This window comes from Oncorhynchus mykiss, chromosome 21 (assembly GCF_057628025.1).
Source record: "Oncorhynchus mykiss isolate SJ-2025 chromosome 21, ASM5762802v1, whole genome shotgun sequence".
In the NCBI taxonomy this organism is placed as follows: domain Eukaryota; kingdom Metazoa; phylum Chordata; class Actinopteri; order Salmoniformes; family Salmonidae; genus Oncorhynchus; species Oncorhynchus mykiss.
In genome coordinates this window covers 45,647,316-45,666,789 of record NC_143042.1, presented here as the reverse complement: position 1 = coordinate 45,666,789, position 19,474 = coordinate 45,647,316, and the positions used below count along the sequence as shown (strand labels likewise).

Below are 19,474 nucleotides of genomic sequence, written 5' to 3'. Positions count from 1 at the left end.
GAGACTGGTGGGTGGGTTTCAGCCAGCACACGGGGGGAAATGTGGGGGGCCGGATTGGAGTGTGTGGGGGGGGGGGGGTTTACTCGTTCCGCACTGTGAGCGAGTGGAGTGGGATTGTGGAAATAGGAAGGTGTCGGTTGGGTTCTCCCCAGTGTGGAACGGCCAGCAAGGGGGGCACCAGTTGGGTCGTGAAAAGGGGGCTGTCGTTGGAGACAGAGAGAGGGAGAGACACTGAACTCTCCATAACCCCCCGGCCCAGAAAACATGGAGGAGCCAGCCAGATGGGCAGAGGGAGGAGGAGGAGAAGAGAAGGGGAGGAAGGGATGATGGTATGGGTCGGGGAGTGGTGGGTGGAGAGAGGAGGGTGGAGAGAGGAGGGTTGGAAGGGTAGATAGTGTAACTTCAAACACATCTCTTCCTGGTCCAGATTTCATGGTTTCCTTGTCTTTCAGATCCTGCTCAGCGTGTCAACATGGCCCCCCCTCCCCCTCAGTGTAATCTGTGGTATCGCTACAATTTGGCATGCCACTCCACGCACCAGCGAGCCTGCTCCATGTTAAAACGCCACACTCCATGGTCCGTTAGCTCTCAACCCGGCACATAATTATCATCATTCTGACCCCTGTAATAAAGAATGGAAACAACACCCACTGACCTTTTTGGGGTAATTTTCCCCAAAACCATTTTAAATTTCGCACACAGTCCCTCTGAAGACACAGTGCAGGTCAGTTAGGTTTGTGCAGCGTAAAACAATACAACTTTATTGTCCACAGTTACAGCGAACAACGGAAATGTGTCTTCTGCTCTCGTCATTTCTCAACCGTACGACTAGAGCGCATCACCCAGCAAAGGGACAAATCCTGACTTTATAGATGCATACATAACTCAAACCTCTGGTCAAATCATACTTCTGCGGAAGTCATTCATTTCAACGAGAGATTTATGCTTAACATTGCACGCTGAAATCTCCATTTCCGAACTGGACAACTGGAATGGTTTAAGTGGAAATTGTACGCAAAACCAACATTGCCAGGGTATTCAAGTCTTCCATTGGATGCCATTGACATAATCTAGCCAGTATACAAACAACAAGTCAAACAGAAAACTGTTGGCTGGAAATTCATCAACTGCCACTGGCGCTAAGCAACGAGGCTCCCTATAACTCCTGACCTCTGACCCCTAAAGCCCTGTGGCATTGTAGGTCATATTTCCCATACAGTGAAGGCAGAGGCTTGGTGGCCATGGTGACCAGGAATGTGGAAATATTTGGCAGAGGGACTGTTGTTTTGGAAAAAGAAAGCAGGGTTGGTTAGGGAAACAACAATGGGTCTGTGACGTTAAAATGCCCTCCAAGGCTTAGCAAGAACCTCCTTCCGCTTCCAAAATAACAACCTGGCACTAGAAGGATATTTTGATGACACACCAAAGAACAGACAGGAGAGGCGAGAATAATTTAACCTCGGCACTAGATTCGCTATCAGGGACGTGTATGTGCAAGTTTTTCACCAACTCCTTGTGTCATTTTGGGAGTTAAGTCGGCTGACCAGTCACAGTGAGAAAAGGTTTCTCACACAGAGCCCATGTCATGCTCACGTCTACCGCCTTGCTCTGATACACATTAGCTAGACCCCCCAATCTGGAGTGTTTCATGCAGATGCGAAAGACGCAGAGATTTTTTAAGTTTCATCACAATCTCTGAACGAGTCATCGCTCCTGAAAAAGAACTGCGTGGTACGCCAGCGAGACCGAGGAGGAGGAGGGAGACAAGGCCTCTTATTGGCCCCACACACACAGTACACACACACAGTACACACACACACACACACACACACACAGACACACACACACACCAACCCTTACACACACTTAAAACAAATATTACATTTCTCCTGACATACAAAACAACCAGGCAATGGCGTGACTGAGAGAAACAAGCAGACGAAAAAGAGAGAGAAACATATCAGCCTCCCTTTCACTGCTAGGCAAGCACACAACAAGACAACGTACCTCGGAAAACCTCCTGCTGCATCTCTGCTGCGATGTGTTCTCCCTCCTCTCTCTCTTGCTCGCTCTATCCGCTCTCTCCCTCGGTCTGTGTGAGCGTGCGTCTGCGTGAGTGTGTGTGTGTGAGAGAGTGCAGGCAAGGAGAGACGGCGCACACACAGGCAGCAGTGTGTAAAGACAGAGGGCAGGAGCGACTCTCACACTCTGTCTCTCTCGGTCTCTCTCTCGCTCGCTCTCTCTCTCTCGCTCGCTCCCCCTCGCTCTCTCTCTCCCCCTCACTCTCTCTCTCTCTTGCTCCACTCTTTTTCACTTGCTCCACTCTCTCTCACTTGCTCCACTCTCTCTCACTTGCTCCACTCTCTCTCACCTGATCCACTCTCTCTCACTTGCTCCACTCTCTTTCTCTCACTTCAGTTGTGCACATGATTGTCAGTATTTTTGTCTTTTTTTCCAGCAAGTGAATTCCCCCCCACACCCCGAATCCAATCCTCTTTTTATTTGGAAGTGTTGTTCTCCAACCACACACACAGACACACTACTTTATATACACAAAGCCCGGCAAGATAGGGAGGGCGAGAGAGAGAGAGAGAGAGGGAGAGAGAGAAAGGCAGAGGACGCCATTTAAGCAGTTTGTTACGAGCACTGCCAGTCCCCAAAATGGCTGAAAACAAACAGGAGCAATGCCAACAACAAAAAAATCCTGGGCACTAGGAGAGAGAGAGAGAGAGAAAGAAAGAAAGGGGGAGGGGGGAGAAAGAGAGAGACTACAGACAATAGTTGGATGGCCGATGGAAGTGAAGTTGCCGGAAAGAGGGAAGCAGAGATCAAAGAGAGTTCGAGAGAGTGAGGGGGTGGGGGAGAGAGAGAGAGGGAGAGAGAGGGGGGGGGGGGGGGGAGAGGGAGAGAGAACGGCAGGGACACACTGTCTTTGTTTTTATTGCCTCTGTTTAAAGGGTTGAAGTTTATGGGGAGCGAGCGATGGAGAAGAAGTCAGGTGTGTGTTTGGGGTTCACTGCATGATTGAGTGACTCTAAATCCAACACCACCCTGCTCTGCTGTATGATCGATTGTTTGACTGACAGTCAAAAGACATCTGCGTGGCCTTGCTGTGTTACTTTATGTCAAAATGATAACATCTTCCCTTGCCGTTGTCAGAATGTCTTTGAAACAAATTGAAGAAAACAAAGCGGGGAGGAACTACCTCAACTTGTCCAACAACAAACGTTTTGCTACGGTGTGCATTAGTGAATACACCCTTGGTTTGGGAAGCATTCAAAAACGGTGTGAATCTTATGTTGGGGGGGGGAGAAAGAGGGGTAGTGAGGGAGAGAGAGAGCTATATTGCATGCTCCAATTTTTGGGAAAGTATGATTATTTTATACTAATATAATTGCTCAGAGAATGAGATTTTCTTTAACAAGTAATTTTTGTTAAATTATTGGCAACCCTGCTTTCAGTACTCCAGGACCTTACCCTTGCGAGGATAATGGCACAGCCTTTTTCTAAAATTAAAACCACAGGTTTTCAATGGGGTTCAAGTCTGGAGGCTGATGGTGGTAAATTAACCATTTCTTTGTGGATTATGGGTTATTGTCTTGCTGGAAGATTCACTTGTGGCCAAGTTTCAGCCTCCTGGCAGAGGCAACCAGGTTTTTGGCTAAAATATCCTGGTACTTGGTAAACTTCATGATGCCATTGACCTTAAAGAGATTCTCCGGTTCTTTTGTATACTTTTTAGCCAGTAGTTCTGAAGGTAAAGCTCACGAGCCAAAAATAGCCTCCGAAAATTGTGCATTAGGTCACATACAGTGATCTCCAAAAGTATTGTGACTGTGACCATTTTTGTTATTGTTTTGTCTCTGTACTCCAGCACTTGGAATTTGAAATGATACAATGACTACGAGGTTAAAGTGCAGACTGTCAGCTTTACTTTGAGGACATTTTAAATCGACATTGGGTGAACTGTTTGGAAATTACAGCAGTTTGTGTACATAGTCCCCCCATTTTAGGGGGGGGAGGACAAATTCACTTGTGTATTAAAGTTGTCAAACGTTTAGTATTTGGTCCCATATTCCTAGTACACATTGATTACATCACGCTTGTGACGCTACAAACTTGTTGGATGCATTTGCTGTTTGTTTTGGTTTAGTTGTTCAGATGATTTTGTGCCCAAAAGAAATGAATGGTAAATTATGTATTGTGTAATTTTAGAGTCACTTACTGTAAATAATGTTTCTAAAAACTTCGACATTGATGTGGATGCTACCATGATTACGGATAGTCCTGAATGAACTGTGAATAATGAGGAGTGAGAAAGTTAGACACACAAATATCATACCCCCAAGACACGCTAACCTCTCACCATTACAATAACGGGGAGCTTAATTTTTTTTGGGAGGGGTATGATATTTGTGCGTCTGTAACTTTCTCAATCACCATTATTCATGCCTTTCTGAATTATTAACAGACTTCATGTCTGTGACAGAGACACGCCTATGTAGTGAATTGTGCCACGGCCTATCAAATTTGTCACTGTCTGAAGAGTCACAGTGACAGTTCAAAGAGGCAAGCGTTATTTTAAAGGCTGTATACATTATATAGGTGTGTCGGGGGTTACTGGAGGGTTTATTAACTGCATCCGGGTCGCGTGTGCAATCCGGCAGTGTCCATGTTTATTTTTTTTATGGCAACTTTGTGTGCAGTACACGTTAGACTAAAGGCTTCCACGGACAACATGTTCGGATAATGTGCTGTTTTACGTTTTGCTAATCTGATACTGTGAATGTTGTGTATTTTGTGGAATTGCATTAGTGGTGACACTGGTTTACTCATCTAATATGTATATACTGTATTCTACACTATCTATTGCATCTTGTCTATGCCGCTCTGTCACTGCTCATCCATATATTTATATATTCTTATTCCATTCCTTTACATAGATTTGTGTGTATTAGGTAGTTGTTGTGGAATTGTTAGATAGTACTTGTTAGATAATGCTGCACTGTCGGAACTAGAAGCACAAGCATTTTGCTACGCTCACAATAACATCTGCTACCCATGTGTAAGTGACCAATACAATTTGATTTGGGGGGAAATGTAATTTCCCGGGTCTTGTCATTTTATTTTTTCAGGAAATGTGAAGAGTGTTCCCGGGACAGTCCCGAGATCCCAAATACCCATGTGATTCCCTAATGCACATACACTATATGTACAAAGGTAAGTGGGCACGCCTTCAAATGAGTGGATTTGGATATTTCAGCCACACCCGTTGCTGACAGGTGCATAAAAATCAAGCACACGCCCATGCAATCTCCATAGACAAACATTGGAAGTAGAATGACCTTACTGAAAAGCTCAGTGACTTTCAATGTGGCATCGTCATAGGACGGCATGCCAACTTTCCAACAATTCAGCTTCTCAAATTTCTGCCCTGCTAGAGCTGCCCCGGTTAACTTTAAGTGCTGTTACTGTAAAGTGGACACGTCAAGAAGCATCACTGACTTAACTGTGAAGTGGTAGGCCACAAAGCTCACAGAATGGAATTCCCAAGTGCTGAAACGCATAGAGCGTAAAAATCTTCTGTTCTCGGGTTGCAACACTCACTTCTGAGCTCCAAACTACCTCTGGAAGCAACATTAGTACAATAACTGTTCGTCAGGAGCTTAATGAAATGGGTTTCCATGGCCGAGCAGCAGCACACAAGCCTAAGATCACCAAGCAAAATGCCAAGTCGGCTGGAGCAGTGTAAAGCTTGCCGTCACTGGACTCTGGAGCAGTGGAAACACGTTCTCTGGAGTGATGAATCACGCTTCAACATCTAGCAGGCCGACAGATGAATCTGGGTTTGGCAGATGCCAGGAGAACGCTTCTTGTCCGAATGCATAGTGCCAACTGTAAAGTTAGGAGGAGGAATAATGGTCTGAGGCTGTTTTTCATGGTTCGTGCTAGGCCCCTTAGCTCCAGTGACGATTAATCTTAATGCTTCAGCATTACAAAGACATTCTAGACAACAGTTTGGGGAAGGCCATTTCCTGTTTCAGCATGACAATGCCCCTGTGCACAAAACGAGGTCAATACAGAAATGGTTTGTCGAGATCGGCTTGGAAGAACTTGACTGGCATGCACAGAGACCTGACCTCAACCCCATCGAACACCTTTGGGATGAATTGGAACGCCGACTGCGAGCCAGGTCTAATCGCCCAACATCAGGGCCCGACCTCACTAATGCTCTTGTGGCTGAATGGAAGCAAGTTCTCGCTGCATTGTTACAACATCTCGTGGAAAACCTTCCCAGAGGAGTGGAGGCTGTTATAGCAGCAAAGGGGGGGGGCAACTATATTAATGCCCATGATTTTGGAATGAGATGTACGACTTGCAGGTGTCCACATACTTTTGGTAATGTAGTGTATCTGTACATCAATGCTCTCTCTCTTGCACTGCTGTGTGTCACTCAAATGGCAAGTAAAATAAAGGTTAAATAAATTACAAATTAAAAAGAGGCCGAAGCTCATTGGCTAGGACTCGAATAGATAGGGGGCTGGCCCATGTGGGGGAAATTTAGGAGAAATGGCGCAACACGTCTTCCAGGAAAACAGTCGCTTTCAAACTAAGGATTTTGTTGCTAATTGAGGTAAAACAGTAATTCTGCTCATAGATTTTGCATGTATGAACGACACATTGATACATCCAGCCTAAAGCTGGAGGTTTGAAAAATACTTAGTAGTCGCCAAAGTTCAGGAGCATGTCTTCAACAAGGGTCCCAGGACTAGTGGAAGCAAAACAGCCCCATAACATCAAAGGTGCACCACCATGTTTTACCGTTGGTATGAGGTATTTTTCTGCATATGCTTCTGTTTTTTTCCGACACCACTGGTGTGCGTGGCTAAAGAGCTCTACTTTCACGTAATCTGACCATAGCACAGTCTGAGAGGTATACTACGAAGCAAGCTACATCTACTCAGGGTTTTCTAAAGCTAGACAGCTTCAGTTTGCTTCACATTCCAGCTCAGGCTTCATCCGATGGTGGATATTGTTCGTCCGCCTGCCGCTAACTCTAGCAGGCTTGTAACTGCGCGTGGACAATTCAGTGCCACATCAAAATGAAAGAAGAGTTATCTTCCAAATTCAGGAGGCTATGGTGTGAAATTAACTTTAAGAAGTGCAGTCTTTATTTTATTACTTTGGTGTGCTTATCGATGCAGAAGCAACGTTTTCCCACTCTTAACGATAAAATAATTGTATTAAGTCATACAAACGTTTTACTCTGCATGTAGTTTAACCTGTCGTTACTAAATGTGTATTTTGATAGGTATAAAAATGTAAACACAAAACACTTTGATTAATAAACAATTTAATCAGTTGTCTTCCCCAACATTTTTATCCAAGCTCTAATCAAAATCCACAAAGAAATTGTTTAATTGACCACAAAAATCAACATTTTGCAATGGTCATCTCAGTCTCCAGACTTGAAGAGAGCAGACTATGGATATCAGGGATCTGGAATGATTCTGTATGGAGGAATGGTCCATCCCTCCCAACGTGTTCTCCAATCTCACAACACATTTGAGGAAAAGGCTCAGTGACGTTCTCTTCACAAGGGGAGTGTGCAGGAGTATTGAAAACGGGTGCCAATAACTTGAGCCCTATGTTTGAGATTTTTTTAAATATTACTTAAACAAAATCTCTTTCTCTGAGCAATTGTATTAGTATAAAATAATTGAACTTCTCAATTGTATTGTATACAGGTCAGTATTTGTATTATTTATTATATATGGTATTTTTTGCTCATGATTATCAAGGGTGCAAATAATTATGGACCTGACTGTATACCAGCACACTTGTCTCCATGGGAACGGTGCTGGGATTGGGTGATGCTGCTGTAACCTCTCCAGCTCTTCAAGGAACTTTGTTGCTTTTCTCTCCCCTCCAATACACTCTTTCACCAATGGAGAGAGAGAGTCGGTGGGTTACAGAGTATGAGTGCGCTTGTGACAGGGAAAGTGTGTGCGTTTTTCACATAAAGTGGTGAGTGTGTGTGATTTGGGGGTTGGGTAATTGCGGCTGTTGGCGGTAATTATAGTGAGGGGTGTGCACACATGCTCACGTTACTGGAGTGTGGCTGACCAGTCCCACGAGTGTTTTTTCCCTGTCTTGTTGCAGTGGCGGCCGGCCACAAACTCTGTATTCAGAGGGAGTCCCGTCGTCCCTATTCATGCCCGTTTGCCCAAACATGATCATGGCTTTTCATGCTGTGCTACAAAGCGACACACACATCTGAATACACAGAGATGGAAGCGCCGAGGCAGCCATCTTGCTGGAAAACCCGAGCCATTATGGAGTGATACTTTCGGTCGAAGAGTTTAGAATGAGCTTCATTGTAAAAACCATTCACCATTCATATCGTTTTAAAAAGTCGTGCCCAAAGGCAGTCTTGAAGTGTGTTGAAAACAGTACAAGAAAAAATACCTTTTGGCTGTTTTGCTGGGCAATCTATATGGAGTGTGCGACTATATTTATTTATTTTAATAGTTTACAATCTATAAACACAACATAAATATATGTTCTCGAAATGTATCATGGTTATTGTCAGGTTTGACAGAACGACTGAAAAATAGGGACCTGAAAAGCATTCAATAATTTCAACAGTGCAATTGATTTCAACAGTGAGCGGACATCATACATCCAACAGCACTTGACTTTGTATTCAATAGAATCCGGTCTCTACAGTATCTTTCATGAGTCCTGCTTGAAACCGCCAGTACTGTGGCTGATACTGATACCGAGACGGCAACTACTGCATTTCGATGTATTTGACTAACAGCTTTGAATTCATGGCGGAAACCTAGAGAAAAACTAGAACCAAAACTACCCCTAAAGAGACAAATCTGCTGAAGTGGGAAGTCCAGAGAAGTTTACCTCGGGTTAAAAGGTCAGGGGTCATCTTAAATGGGAACAGGAAGTGAGTCGCCCCACGAAGGGGTCAGGTTGGCGAGCATTCACTCTGTCCAGAAGACACATTTTTTTTATTAGAAAATCAATTACACATGCATACTTACATGGGCAACACTTGCACACCCACAAGCATGCAGAATTGCATGCAAGCAAATTTGCGAAAGCACACACACATATTGGAACTCTTCAATGAACACACAAATACATACTCTTGCATAAATGCACATGATTTACAGCGCACATCATGTCTGCCAAATGATTACCTGCATCAATTTGGCAGATGCCCCAAACCAGCAACGTGATCGAACATGCAGCATGTCACAGCGGATTAGGGTGGCATGCCTTCTGTCTGCGCAACCACAGCTAGTGTTGAGTCACACAACGTGCGCCTGGTGAAGACGGGAAATTCGAACTGGGCGGCGGTGACTAGTGGATAGTGATTTAGTTTAATACAGAGGTGAATAGTGGACAGTGATTTAGTTTAATATGGAGGTGAATAGTGGACAGTGATTTAGTTTAATACGGATGTGAATAGTGGACAGTGATTTAGTTTAATACAGAGGTGACTAGTGGACAGTGATTTAGTTTAATATGGAGGTGAATAGTGGAAAGGGATTTAGTTTAGTTTAATACATAGGTGACTAGTGGAAAGTGATTTAGTTTAATACAGAGGTGAATAGTGGACAGTGATTTAGTTTAATACGGATGTGAATAGTGGACAGTGATTTAGTTTAATACGGAGGTGAATAGTGGACAGTGATTTAGTTTAATACAGAGGTGACTAGTGGACAGTGATTTAGTTTAATATGGATGTGAATAGTGGATAGGGATTTAGTTTAGTTTAATACATAGGTGACTAGTGGATAGGGATTTTGTTTAGTTTAATACGGATGTGAATAGTGGATAGGGATTTAGTTTAATACAGAGGTGACTAGTGGATAGGGATTTAGTTTAGTTTAATACATAGGTGACTAGTGGATAGGGATTTAGTTTAGTTTAATACAGAGGTGACTAGTGGAAAGGGATTTAGTTTAGTTTAATATGGATGTGAATAGGGATTTAGTTTAATACAGAGGTGACTAGTGGATAGGGATTTAGTTTAATAGAGAGGTGACTACTGGATAGGGATTTAGTTTAGTTTAATATGGAGGTGGATAGGGATTTAGTTTAGTTTAATACAGAGGTGAATAGTGGACAGTGATTTAGTTTAGTTTAATATGGAGGTGGATAGGGATTTAGTTTAGTTTAATACAAAGGTGACTAGTGGAAAGGGATTTAGTTTAGTTTAATACTAAGGTGAATAGTGGACAGTGATTTAGTTTAGTTTAATATGGAGGTGGATAGGGATTTCGTTTAATACAGAGGTGAATAGTGGACAGTGATTTAGTTTAGTTTAATACAGAGGTGACTAGTGGACAGTGATTTAGTTTAATACAGAGGTGACTAGTGGACAGTGATTTAGTTTAATACAGAGGTGAATAGTGGACAGTGATTTAGTTTAGTTTAATATGGAGGTGACTAGTTGATAGTGATTTAGTTTAATACAGAGGTGAATAGTGGACAGTGATTTAGTTTAGTTTAATATGGAGGTGGGTAGGGATTTAGTTTAGTTTAATACAAAGGTGACTAGTGGAAAGGGATTTAGTTTAGTTTAATACTAAGGTGAATAGTGGACAGTGATTTAGTTTAGTTTAATATGGAGGTGGATAGGGATTTCGTTTAATACAGAGGTGAATAGTGGACAGTGATTTAGTTTAGTTTAATACAGAGGTGACTAGTGGACAGTGATTTAGTTTAATACAGAGGTGACTAGTGGACAGTGATTTAGTTTAATACAGAGGTGAATAGTGGACAGTGATTTAGTTTAGTTTAATACAGAGGTGACTAGTGGACAGTGATTTAGTTTAATACAGAGGTGACTAGTGGACAGTGATTTAGTTTAATACAGAGGTGAATAGTGGACAGTGATTTAGTTGAATACAGAGGTGAATAGTGGACAGTGATTTAGTTTAATACGGAGGTGAATAGTGGATAGGGATTTAGTTTAGTTTAATACATAGGTGACTAGTGGATAGGGATTTAGTTTAATACGGAGGTGACTAGTGGACAGTGATTTAGTTTAATACAAAGGTGACTAGTGGACAGTGATTTAGTTTAATACAGAGGTGACTAGTGGATAGGGATTTAGTTTAATACATAGGTGACTAGTGGACAGTGATTTAGTTTAATACAGAGGTGAATAGTGGACAGTGATTTAGTTTAGTTTAATACGGATGTGAATAGTGGACAGTGATTTAGTTTAGTTTAATACATAGGTGACTAGTGGATAGGGATTTTGTTTAGTTTAATACGGATGTAAATAGTGGATAGGGATTTAGTTTAATACAGAGGTGACTAGTGGATAGGGATTTAGTTTAGTTTAATACATAGGTGACTAGTGGAAAGGGATTTAGTTTAGTTTAATATGGATGTGAATAGTGGACAGTGATTTAGTTTAGTTTAATATGGAGGTGGATAGGGATTTAGTTTAGTTTAATACAAAGGTGACTAGTGAAAAGGGATTTAGTTTAGTTTAATACGGATGTGAATAGTGGATAGGGATTTATTTTAATAGAGAGGTGACTAGTGGATAGGGATTTAGTTTAGTTTAATACAGAGGTGAATAGTGGACAGTGATTTAGTTTAGTTTAATATGGAGGTGGATAGGGATTTAGTTTAGTTTAATACAAAGGTGACTAGTGGAAAGGGATTTAGTTTAGTTTAATACTAAGGTTAATAGTGGACAGTGATTTAGTTTAGTTTAATATGGAGGTGTATAGGGATTTCGTTTAATACAGAGGTGACTAGTGGATAGGGATTTAGTTTAATACAGAGGTGAATAGTGGACAGTGATTTAGTTTAATACAGAGGTGACTAGTGGACAGTGATTTAGTTTAATACAGAGGTGAATAGTGGACAGTGATTTAGATTAATACAGAGGTGAATAGTGGACAGTGATTTAGTTTAGTTTAATACGGAGGTGAATAGTGGACAGTGATTTAGTTTAATACAGAGGTGACTAGTGGACAGTGATTTAGTTTAATACATAGGTGACTAGTGGACAGTGATTTAGTTTAATACAGAGGTGAATAGTGGACAGTGATTTAGTTTAGTTTAATATGGAGGTGACTAGTTGATAGTGATTTAGTTTAATATGGAGGTGACTAATAGATAGTGATTCATATTATTTTAATATGGGGGAACCTAGTGGACAGTGATTCAGTTTAGTACGGAGGTGACTAGTGGACATTGATTTAGTTTAATATGGAGGTGACTAGTGGATATTGATTTAATATACAACCAAGAGCAAACCTAAAACACATGGTTGCTTCGAGGGGAAAGGAAAGGAGAGGAGGAGAAGGGAACAGGAAAGGAGAGGAGGAGAAGGGAACAGGAAAGGAGAGGAAGACAAGGGGAAAGGAAATGAGAGGAAGAGAAGGGGAAAAGAAGAGAATGGGAAAGGATGAGAAGGGGGAAGGAAAGGAGAGGAGTGAAAGGAAAGGAAAGGAGAGGAGGAGAAGGGGAAAGGGAACACCTCTAAAAGAGGCTGGAAAAGATTGGTGGAAAATCATCTGGGAGGGGTGACTGATATGGTTTGTGGTGGTGGTGGTGTTGAGGAGGAGAAGGAGGAGGAGGGAGAAGGGGGGTGAATTTTCCACTGCCAGGGAAAGAACGGCTAAATCAAATTAATTAGCTTCTTCATCTCCAGGCAGCTACTCAGGCATGCTGTACTGGCAAAGAGAGGGAGAAGGAGAGTGTACACAAGAGAGAGAGTGTAGAGAACTTGGTGGAGGAGTGAAGAGCCTGTTATATGTGCTCGATTCAGGAGAGCTGGGAGGGTGGGGGCAGTGGGGCCTGGGTATTGGTGAGGGAGGAGTGGGGCATAATTCTCATATAATCAGGAGAGGGTTGTTTTGCTGGTGTTCAGCGGCGAGTAGGAAGTAGCTGTGCGTTGACTGTGTGGCGGGCGGGCCTTTAGTGCTGCAATCCGGGTTTATGATACTTCCTGTTCATAAAACGGCATACTTTTTCAGAGCGCTGTCAACACCCCAGCTCTTCCGCAATGCCTCTTTAAATAGCAGGCACACCTCAATTTGACACCGAGAAAAGAGAATGGATGTGAAGAACAGCAAAAGAAAGAGAAAGGGAGTGTGAGGGAGAGCGGGGAGTGACTAAATCAAATCATTCCCCAGTGATAAAAAAAAGAGGACAAACACTATGATAATACCGTTGACATCGGGAGAAAGAGAGCGAGAAAGAAAGAGGCAGATGGTCAGAGGCGGTGGCACCAAGCCAGAGAAAACATAAGAGGCAGAGCAAAAAAACAGAGAGAGAGAGAAAACAGTGGTTGGGGCAAGGGGAGAGTCCGTGCAGCCAGCATCTGGTAGTCTCTACAGCTCAGTATGAGAGAGGGAGGGGGAGGCAGAGAAGAGATGGAGAGAGAATATGGGTGAAGCGAGGTGGTATGGGAGAGAGTGACAGAGGGAGGAAGAACATAAGAGAGAGGGAGAAGAGAGAATAAAGGACAGGGGAGGCGGTGCGGGTGTGAGCCAAGGCAGCAAAAAGGGGGAGAGGTAAATAGAATTAGGGAAAGGGCAGGGCGTGAAGGATAGACAGACCAAGAGAGGGAAGGGGAGATGGCCGGAGTCAGGGGCAGTCCTCTGGGGGAGGATAGGAGGACTCAACCGTGCTGCTTGTGCCAGACTTTGTCGCACCGCACGGAGCCCAGATTAACACTAAACCGATTGTGACGGGAGGTGGGATCAAGTGCAATTAATTTAGCACCTCAGATAGTTCCGGAAAAGAAAGAGGCTCTAAAAGCCTTCACACAATGGAACATCACGTGTGTGAATCTCCTCCAAAAGCACTCCGTGCCTCCTGCAAGAAGACAAAGTGTTCCCTCAGACTTGGATCTTTAAATATCAAAGCATCTTAAATTACTAGCATGTTTGCCAGACGACTCAAGAATGACAATAAAAAATGCCTACGTGAGACATTAAGGTTGGATCTGATGGGTGGATGATTAGGGATGTCTAAAAGAGAGCCACTTGGTGACATCAACACAAACAGTAAAGGAGACAGGACATTCCCTGGGCTCCCTGTGAAGGTCTGGGATGCCTTTCAAGAGAACAGCTCGCTTGTTCCGTTTAGATTTGTTAAACAAGCAAGAGCTTGCCTCTTACTAAATGTCATGATCCATTTTATTACGAAACAGCGGGCCAGTGTATATAAACTGAAACGTAATTTGTTTTTATGGAGTTGGAAGATAAACATTTATGCTTGACCAATTAGTCTGTTAGATACTAATATTATCAGAATGGGCTGAATCCAAACATAAATGTATCTTTTGATCATGTGATTAGACACGGGGTGTAATTCAATAATTGCGGATACTGGATTTCCACAAGGCGCCTTCAGAAGTGATTTGCACAGCAACATGTCCTGAATGGAAGGAATTCACAATTGATTAAGAAACCGCAGTCCCATGTTGTGACCCGGTCAGGTGGCCTACTGATGGCAAACCTGGCTGAGAAATCATCAGGCACATGTAACAGGGCTGACTATTTCTAAATCAAGTGCGAATAAACAATGAGTATGATAGAACCACATTTACCTATGGTATTACATAGTATGTCATCTCATGTGTTTAGTTAAGACACTTTGTGCGTACCTTTAAAGTGTGGCAGACAAAGACAAGTATACACACACATAGTAAACCAAGCCCAATAGTTAGTAGTAGGCCTGCACTACAGGTGCATGTGTACCTGGGACATCGGTGGTAAAGGCAGGAATAAAAAGCTACATAATCTAACACTCCATACCCACTTTTTCCTCCGGCTCTTAGCCTACCTTCCGTCGGAGACGTTTAAACAGGGGTCCAGAATCTCAGAGTCAAAATGGAGTCACTTCTATCTCCTCCCCTGCTGTTCCTGGGTCCCTCCCTATCTCTGAACGTCCCTCCCTTCCTCACTGTGCTACAGAGGACTCCCTCGCTTACTCACCCAGCTGTCGCTGGCTCGCACACTGCCAGGCAAACACTGAAAACGAGAACTCCTTCTGGGCAAGGGTAATTTTAAGCCCTTCAATGAATATAACACGCAAAAACAAGCACACTCATGTACGTCACCCATCCCACTGAGGACACTAGTCTCAAATTTGAAGTGTTACACACACCCACAAATGACATACTCACAGATCAGTATTCACATGGTAGATTAGTCACCCTCTCTAGGAAAATAAGTCACAATTTACAACTCAAAGTTACTGAGTGATAAGGTCCATAATCTGGGCCTATGTGGCTCAACATAAAATGTGAACTAAGATAGGCCTATATCATATGATAAAGACAGAATCCATTGACAACTTTAGGACCATGCAAGAGGGGTAGTGCTAATAAACCAACATTAACTGAGTATTTTGGACCAGGTTACCTGTTTTGAATAAGCATTATATACATATACTAAGCTGTTGGCATAATACAGTATATTGGACCAGGTTACCTGTTTTGAATGTAGGCAGCACCAGTAGGAGGCTGAGAGCAAGGCAGGGGACATTTCCGCATATGAACTGTTGTTGCGCAATTTCATTACCAAGCATGCCATTGGCATCATAGACCATAAGGGGGAGCCAAAATACTGATAATGGTTTGTTTGTATAACAGCACAGTGGTATCCTTTTACAGGCCTTCAGAAAGTATTCACAACCCTTTACTTTTTTCCCCACATGTTGTTACAGCCTGAATTTAAAATTGATTAGAGATGTCACTGGCCTACATACAATACCCCATAATGTCAAAGTGGAATTGTTTTATCAACATTTTTTCTCATGAATTAAAAATGAGTATTCAACCCCTTCGTTATGGAACATTCAGGAGTAAAGATGTACTTAACAAGTCACAAAGTAAGTTGCATGGACTCACTGTGTACAATCAGTGTTTAACATGACTACTACCTCATCCTCTGTACCCCACACATTCCACAAAGACCAGAGAAAAAGCAGACATTGAATATCCCTTTGAGCATGGTGAAGTTGTTCATTACACTTATGGTGTATTAATACAGCCAGTCACTACAAAGATACAGGCGTCCTTCCTAAATCGGAGAGCTCAGGGATTTCACCATGAGACCTATTGTGCCTTTAAAACAGCTAGAGTTTAATGGCTGTGATAGGAGAAAACTGAGGATGGATCAACACTGTAGGGGCTCCACAATACTAACCTAATTGACAGAGTGAAAAGGAAGCCGGTACAGAATAAAAACATGCATCCTGTTTGCAACAAGGCACTAAAGTAATACAGCAAAATATGTCAAATCCAATACCACACATTAGTGAGTACCTCTCCCCATATTTTCAAGCATAGTGGTGGCCACATCATAGTATGGGTATGCTTGTAATCGAAAGGGCTGGGGATTTTTTCAGGATTAAAAAAAAGAAACGGAATGGTGCTAAGCACAGGCAAAATCCTCAACCTTTCAGCAGGACAATAACCTAAAACACAAGGCCAAATATGCCCTGGAGTTGCTTATAAAGGAGACAGGTTATGTTCCAGTGGCCGAGTTAGATTTTCAAATAGATTTGTCAAAACTATGGCAAGACCCGAAAAAGGTTTTCTAGCAATGATCATCAACCAATTTGGCAGAGCATGAAGAACTTTTAATTTTTTTTAAATGGGAAAATGTTGCACAATCCAGGTGTGGAAAGCTTAGACTTACCCAGAAAGACTCACAGCGGACGCAGGGGTGTGAATACTTATGTAAATGAGATGCATTTCAATTTTAATAAAATACCAAACATTTCTAAAAACATGTTATCAATATGGGGTAGTGTGTAAGAGAAAAAAAAAACATTTAAAATATATTTTGAAATCAGGCTGTACATTTTTTTTTTTATCAAAGCACTTGGAAATAATAAGGATACAGCTGATCTGACTACTACAACAGCTTGAGGGTGGGAACTTGACAACTGTCATATACAGAGTCTGCCAAATAAATGAGAGCAAAGTGACATGTTCATGCTGTCAACAGTCAAACACCCTTCAATTCCCAAACACATAAACAGAGTCAATAAGTAACTTTGATTTCTTTATTACTTTAAACAAAATAGTTACTACAATCATTTCATTTAAATCGCTCAACAATCGGGGTGTACATTTGCAACTACCATTCTATACTTTAAAAAGGAGCAGCATACAGAAGAGCCTAGCCACTAAGAAAAGTATTTGCAAATCGGTAATGCAAACTGATTGGTTTATGGACATGCCATTTAAAAATCAACCGATGCAGTGCAATCAATGTGATCATATATCTGTAACAACTTCCCTGTTAAACCTACTTGCTCTAGTCTTTAAAACGTCCTCCTGGCTACACACTCATGCAAGAACAAACAAAAAAGTTGTTAAAGGGGGACAACATTCTACAATATGTCACATCAGCTTTTAGGTGTACATTTTTAGTTGAAGACCTCTTGGTCTTGTGGTAATGTTCTGTAGCAAGAGTTTTGTGAACAATGTCTACAGTGGCTGGTCCACTCCTGAGCCAGTCAGTGGCAACAACCACGTCCTTCCATGGTGAAAACACTTCTGGTACCTAGTGACACAGGAAATTCGTGAAACGGAGAAATAGCTCGCTACCTAGTTAGTACAATCCCTGAACCCAATTTAGATGGTACCTGAATATGTAAGCTGTCAACGTTATACAACACATCTACTATTTAAAAGTATATCAAACAACTGGTCTGCTTGAACGCTAACTTTCAGTTTCTCTGGTAGCTAACAGGACTCCATTTTTCTTGCCAACAAGAAGCACAAGCCACAACACCGCCATGTTGAGACGAGATTTCAACGTTGAATGTACAACGTTAAGTTAGTTGGTAGTAGCTAGCAATTAAGACGGGGAAACAAAATGGTCCCAAAAAAAAAAAAAACATTAATTGACATTCAAGTATCAAACAAAATACATGTATAGCAACGATATTGAAAAAAAAAAAAAAAAGACGACCAGAGAATGTCATGAGCTGCTAGTTAACTACTCCGTCCGAGAGACAGACAACCAGCAGTGTTTTGACCATGTTGTATAGATTAAAGTTAGCATGCCAACTCTGCTAACTAGCAAGATTACGCAACACGTATAACTTAAGCAATTCGGTAGCCAACTATTGTAACTATATCAAAACTAACAAACTCCATGCCAACCTTTTTCCTATGAATTTACAGACGTAGCTAACATATTTATACAACTGACCAACAGGGTAGCTAGTGACTGGGGTTGGCTAGTTAACGTTACCTGGTCGCTCCGGATGCCATTTTGCTTGTATATTAGCTAGATGTTTTCCTATTTAAAAATTAAACACTAAATAGCAAGCCATTGCGTCTCTATTGTACTCGGTGATATTTAAACAAAACCAGCGCTAAAATAGTATAAAACATTTGTTGCTAATTTTCCATCGTTAGTTAGCCTATTCAATCGCGGGTTTTAACAGTGCCTACAAAGGGGTACCGAGGTTAGCTAGGTGGCAACTAACATGAGCTACATCGTGCTAACTACTTAGCCAGGGGTAGGCAACCCTGGTCCTGGAGTGAAAAGGGAAAGTGTGTTGAATTTGGGCAATCGCCGAAATGACCAATTAGTTGGTCAGGTTTGGTGCCTAATTGGAACAAACTCTTGTTTTCTGCGGCACCAAATATTCTAGTACTATGTAGAAATCAGATTTTACATAGACTTTGGCTTGCCATCTAGACACTTACCGCCAAAGCCAAGCTGGGTCACTTCGTTTTAGACGTGGCCTTCCAATCGCGTCCCTATTTCAGAATATAAATGTACATAACATTAACGAAATTTACTCTAAACACTAGTATTTCAAGCTTTCCCGTTTTAATTACGGTAAAGTCTTTCACCGTTAATGTATTAAACACCGCAGGCTTTGTCGGATTTTCCCAGTTGGAATACTTCAAATAACACTGATCACGCCGGCATGGTTTCCACTTGAGACCGAGGATTCTCGCGTAGTCCCGTAAAAAAACAAAATGTTGTTGTAAAGCAATAGTAACTTCGACATCTTCTTAAAAAATAAAGAAAAATAACTAGTTTTAACTGGTTTAAAAATAATAATACTAAGCGAAAAAACACTTTAAATATGTCTTTGATTTCCGAAAGGTCGAGGTAGGCCTCGTGAACGAGCTTCTTTTCCAAGAGTTGTAGCCGATCCAGAGCGAGACGAACGAGACAACACAGATTAAAAAAAAATAAAAAAATTGCTTAGAGAGGAAAAAATAAGAATCGGTGAAGTTCGGCAAAAATCGGAAATAAGGCGGGTTTTTCCAACGCCATCGTATCTCTATAGCCATTGGCTAATCTTTGCTTATTAATGTATATTAATGATGTAATTGACCAACCACACTGCATTTTATTGAATATTTATAGTACCACAACCATATTTACATTGTAGCCCCGCCTCTGCTCTGTTCTGACCAATGGTGAGCATT

General features: G+C 41.9%; 1 protein-coding gene across 3 annotated transcripts in view; it reads right to left on the bottom strand.

Moving 5' to 3' along the window:
- LOC110500686 (uncharacterized) overlaps window positions 1-19,215 on the bottom strand; it is a 32,987-nt gene extending 13,772 nt beyond the window's left edge. The window contains exon 1 of one of the 3 annotated variants that reach the window (XM_090214781.1): window positions 15,495-19,215. In XM_090214781.1, the coding sequence (XP_090070907.1) occupies window positions 15,495-15,556 (62 nt within the window). In that variant the 5' untranslated portion in view covers window positions 15,557-19,215. Of the gene's footprint in view, window positions 1-2,007; window positions 2,542-14,844; window positions 14,895-15,494 lie in introns of those variants that run through there. The other 2 variants (XM_090214782.1, XM_021578185.3) reach the window with 2 other exon arrangements.
- Between the last annotated feature and the right edge of the window lie 259 nt (window positions 19,216-19,474).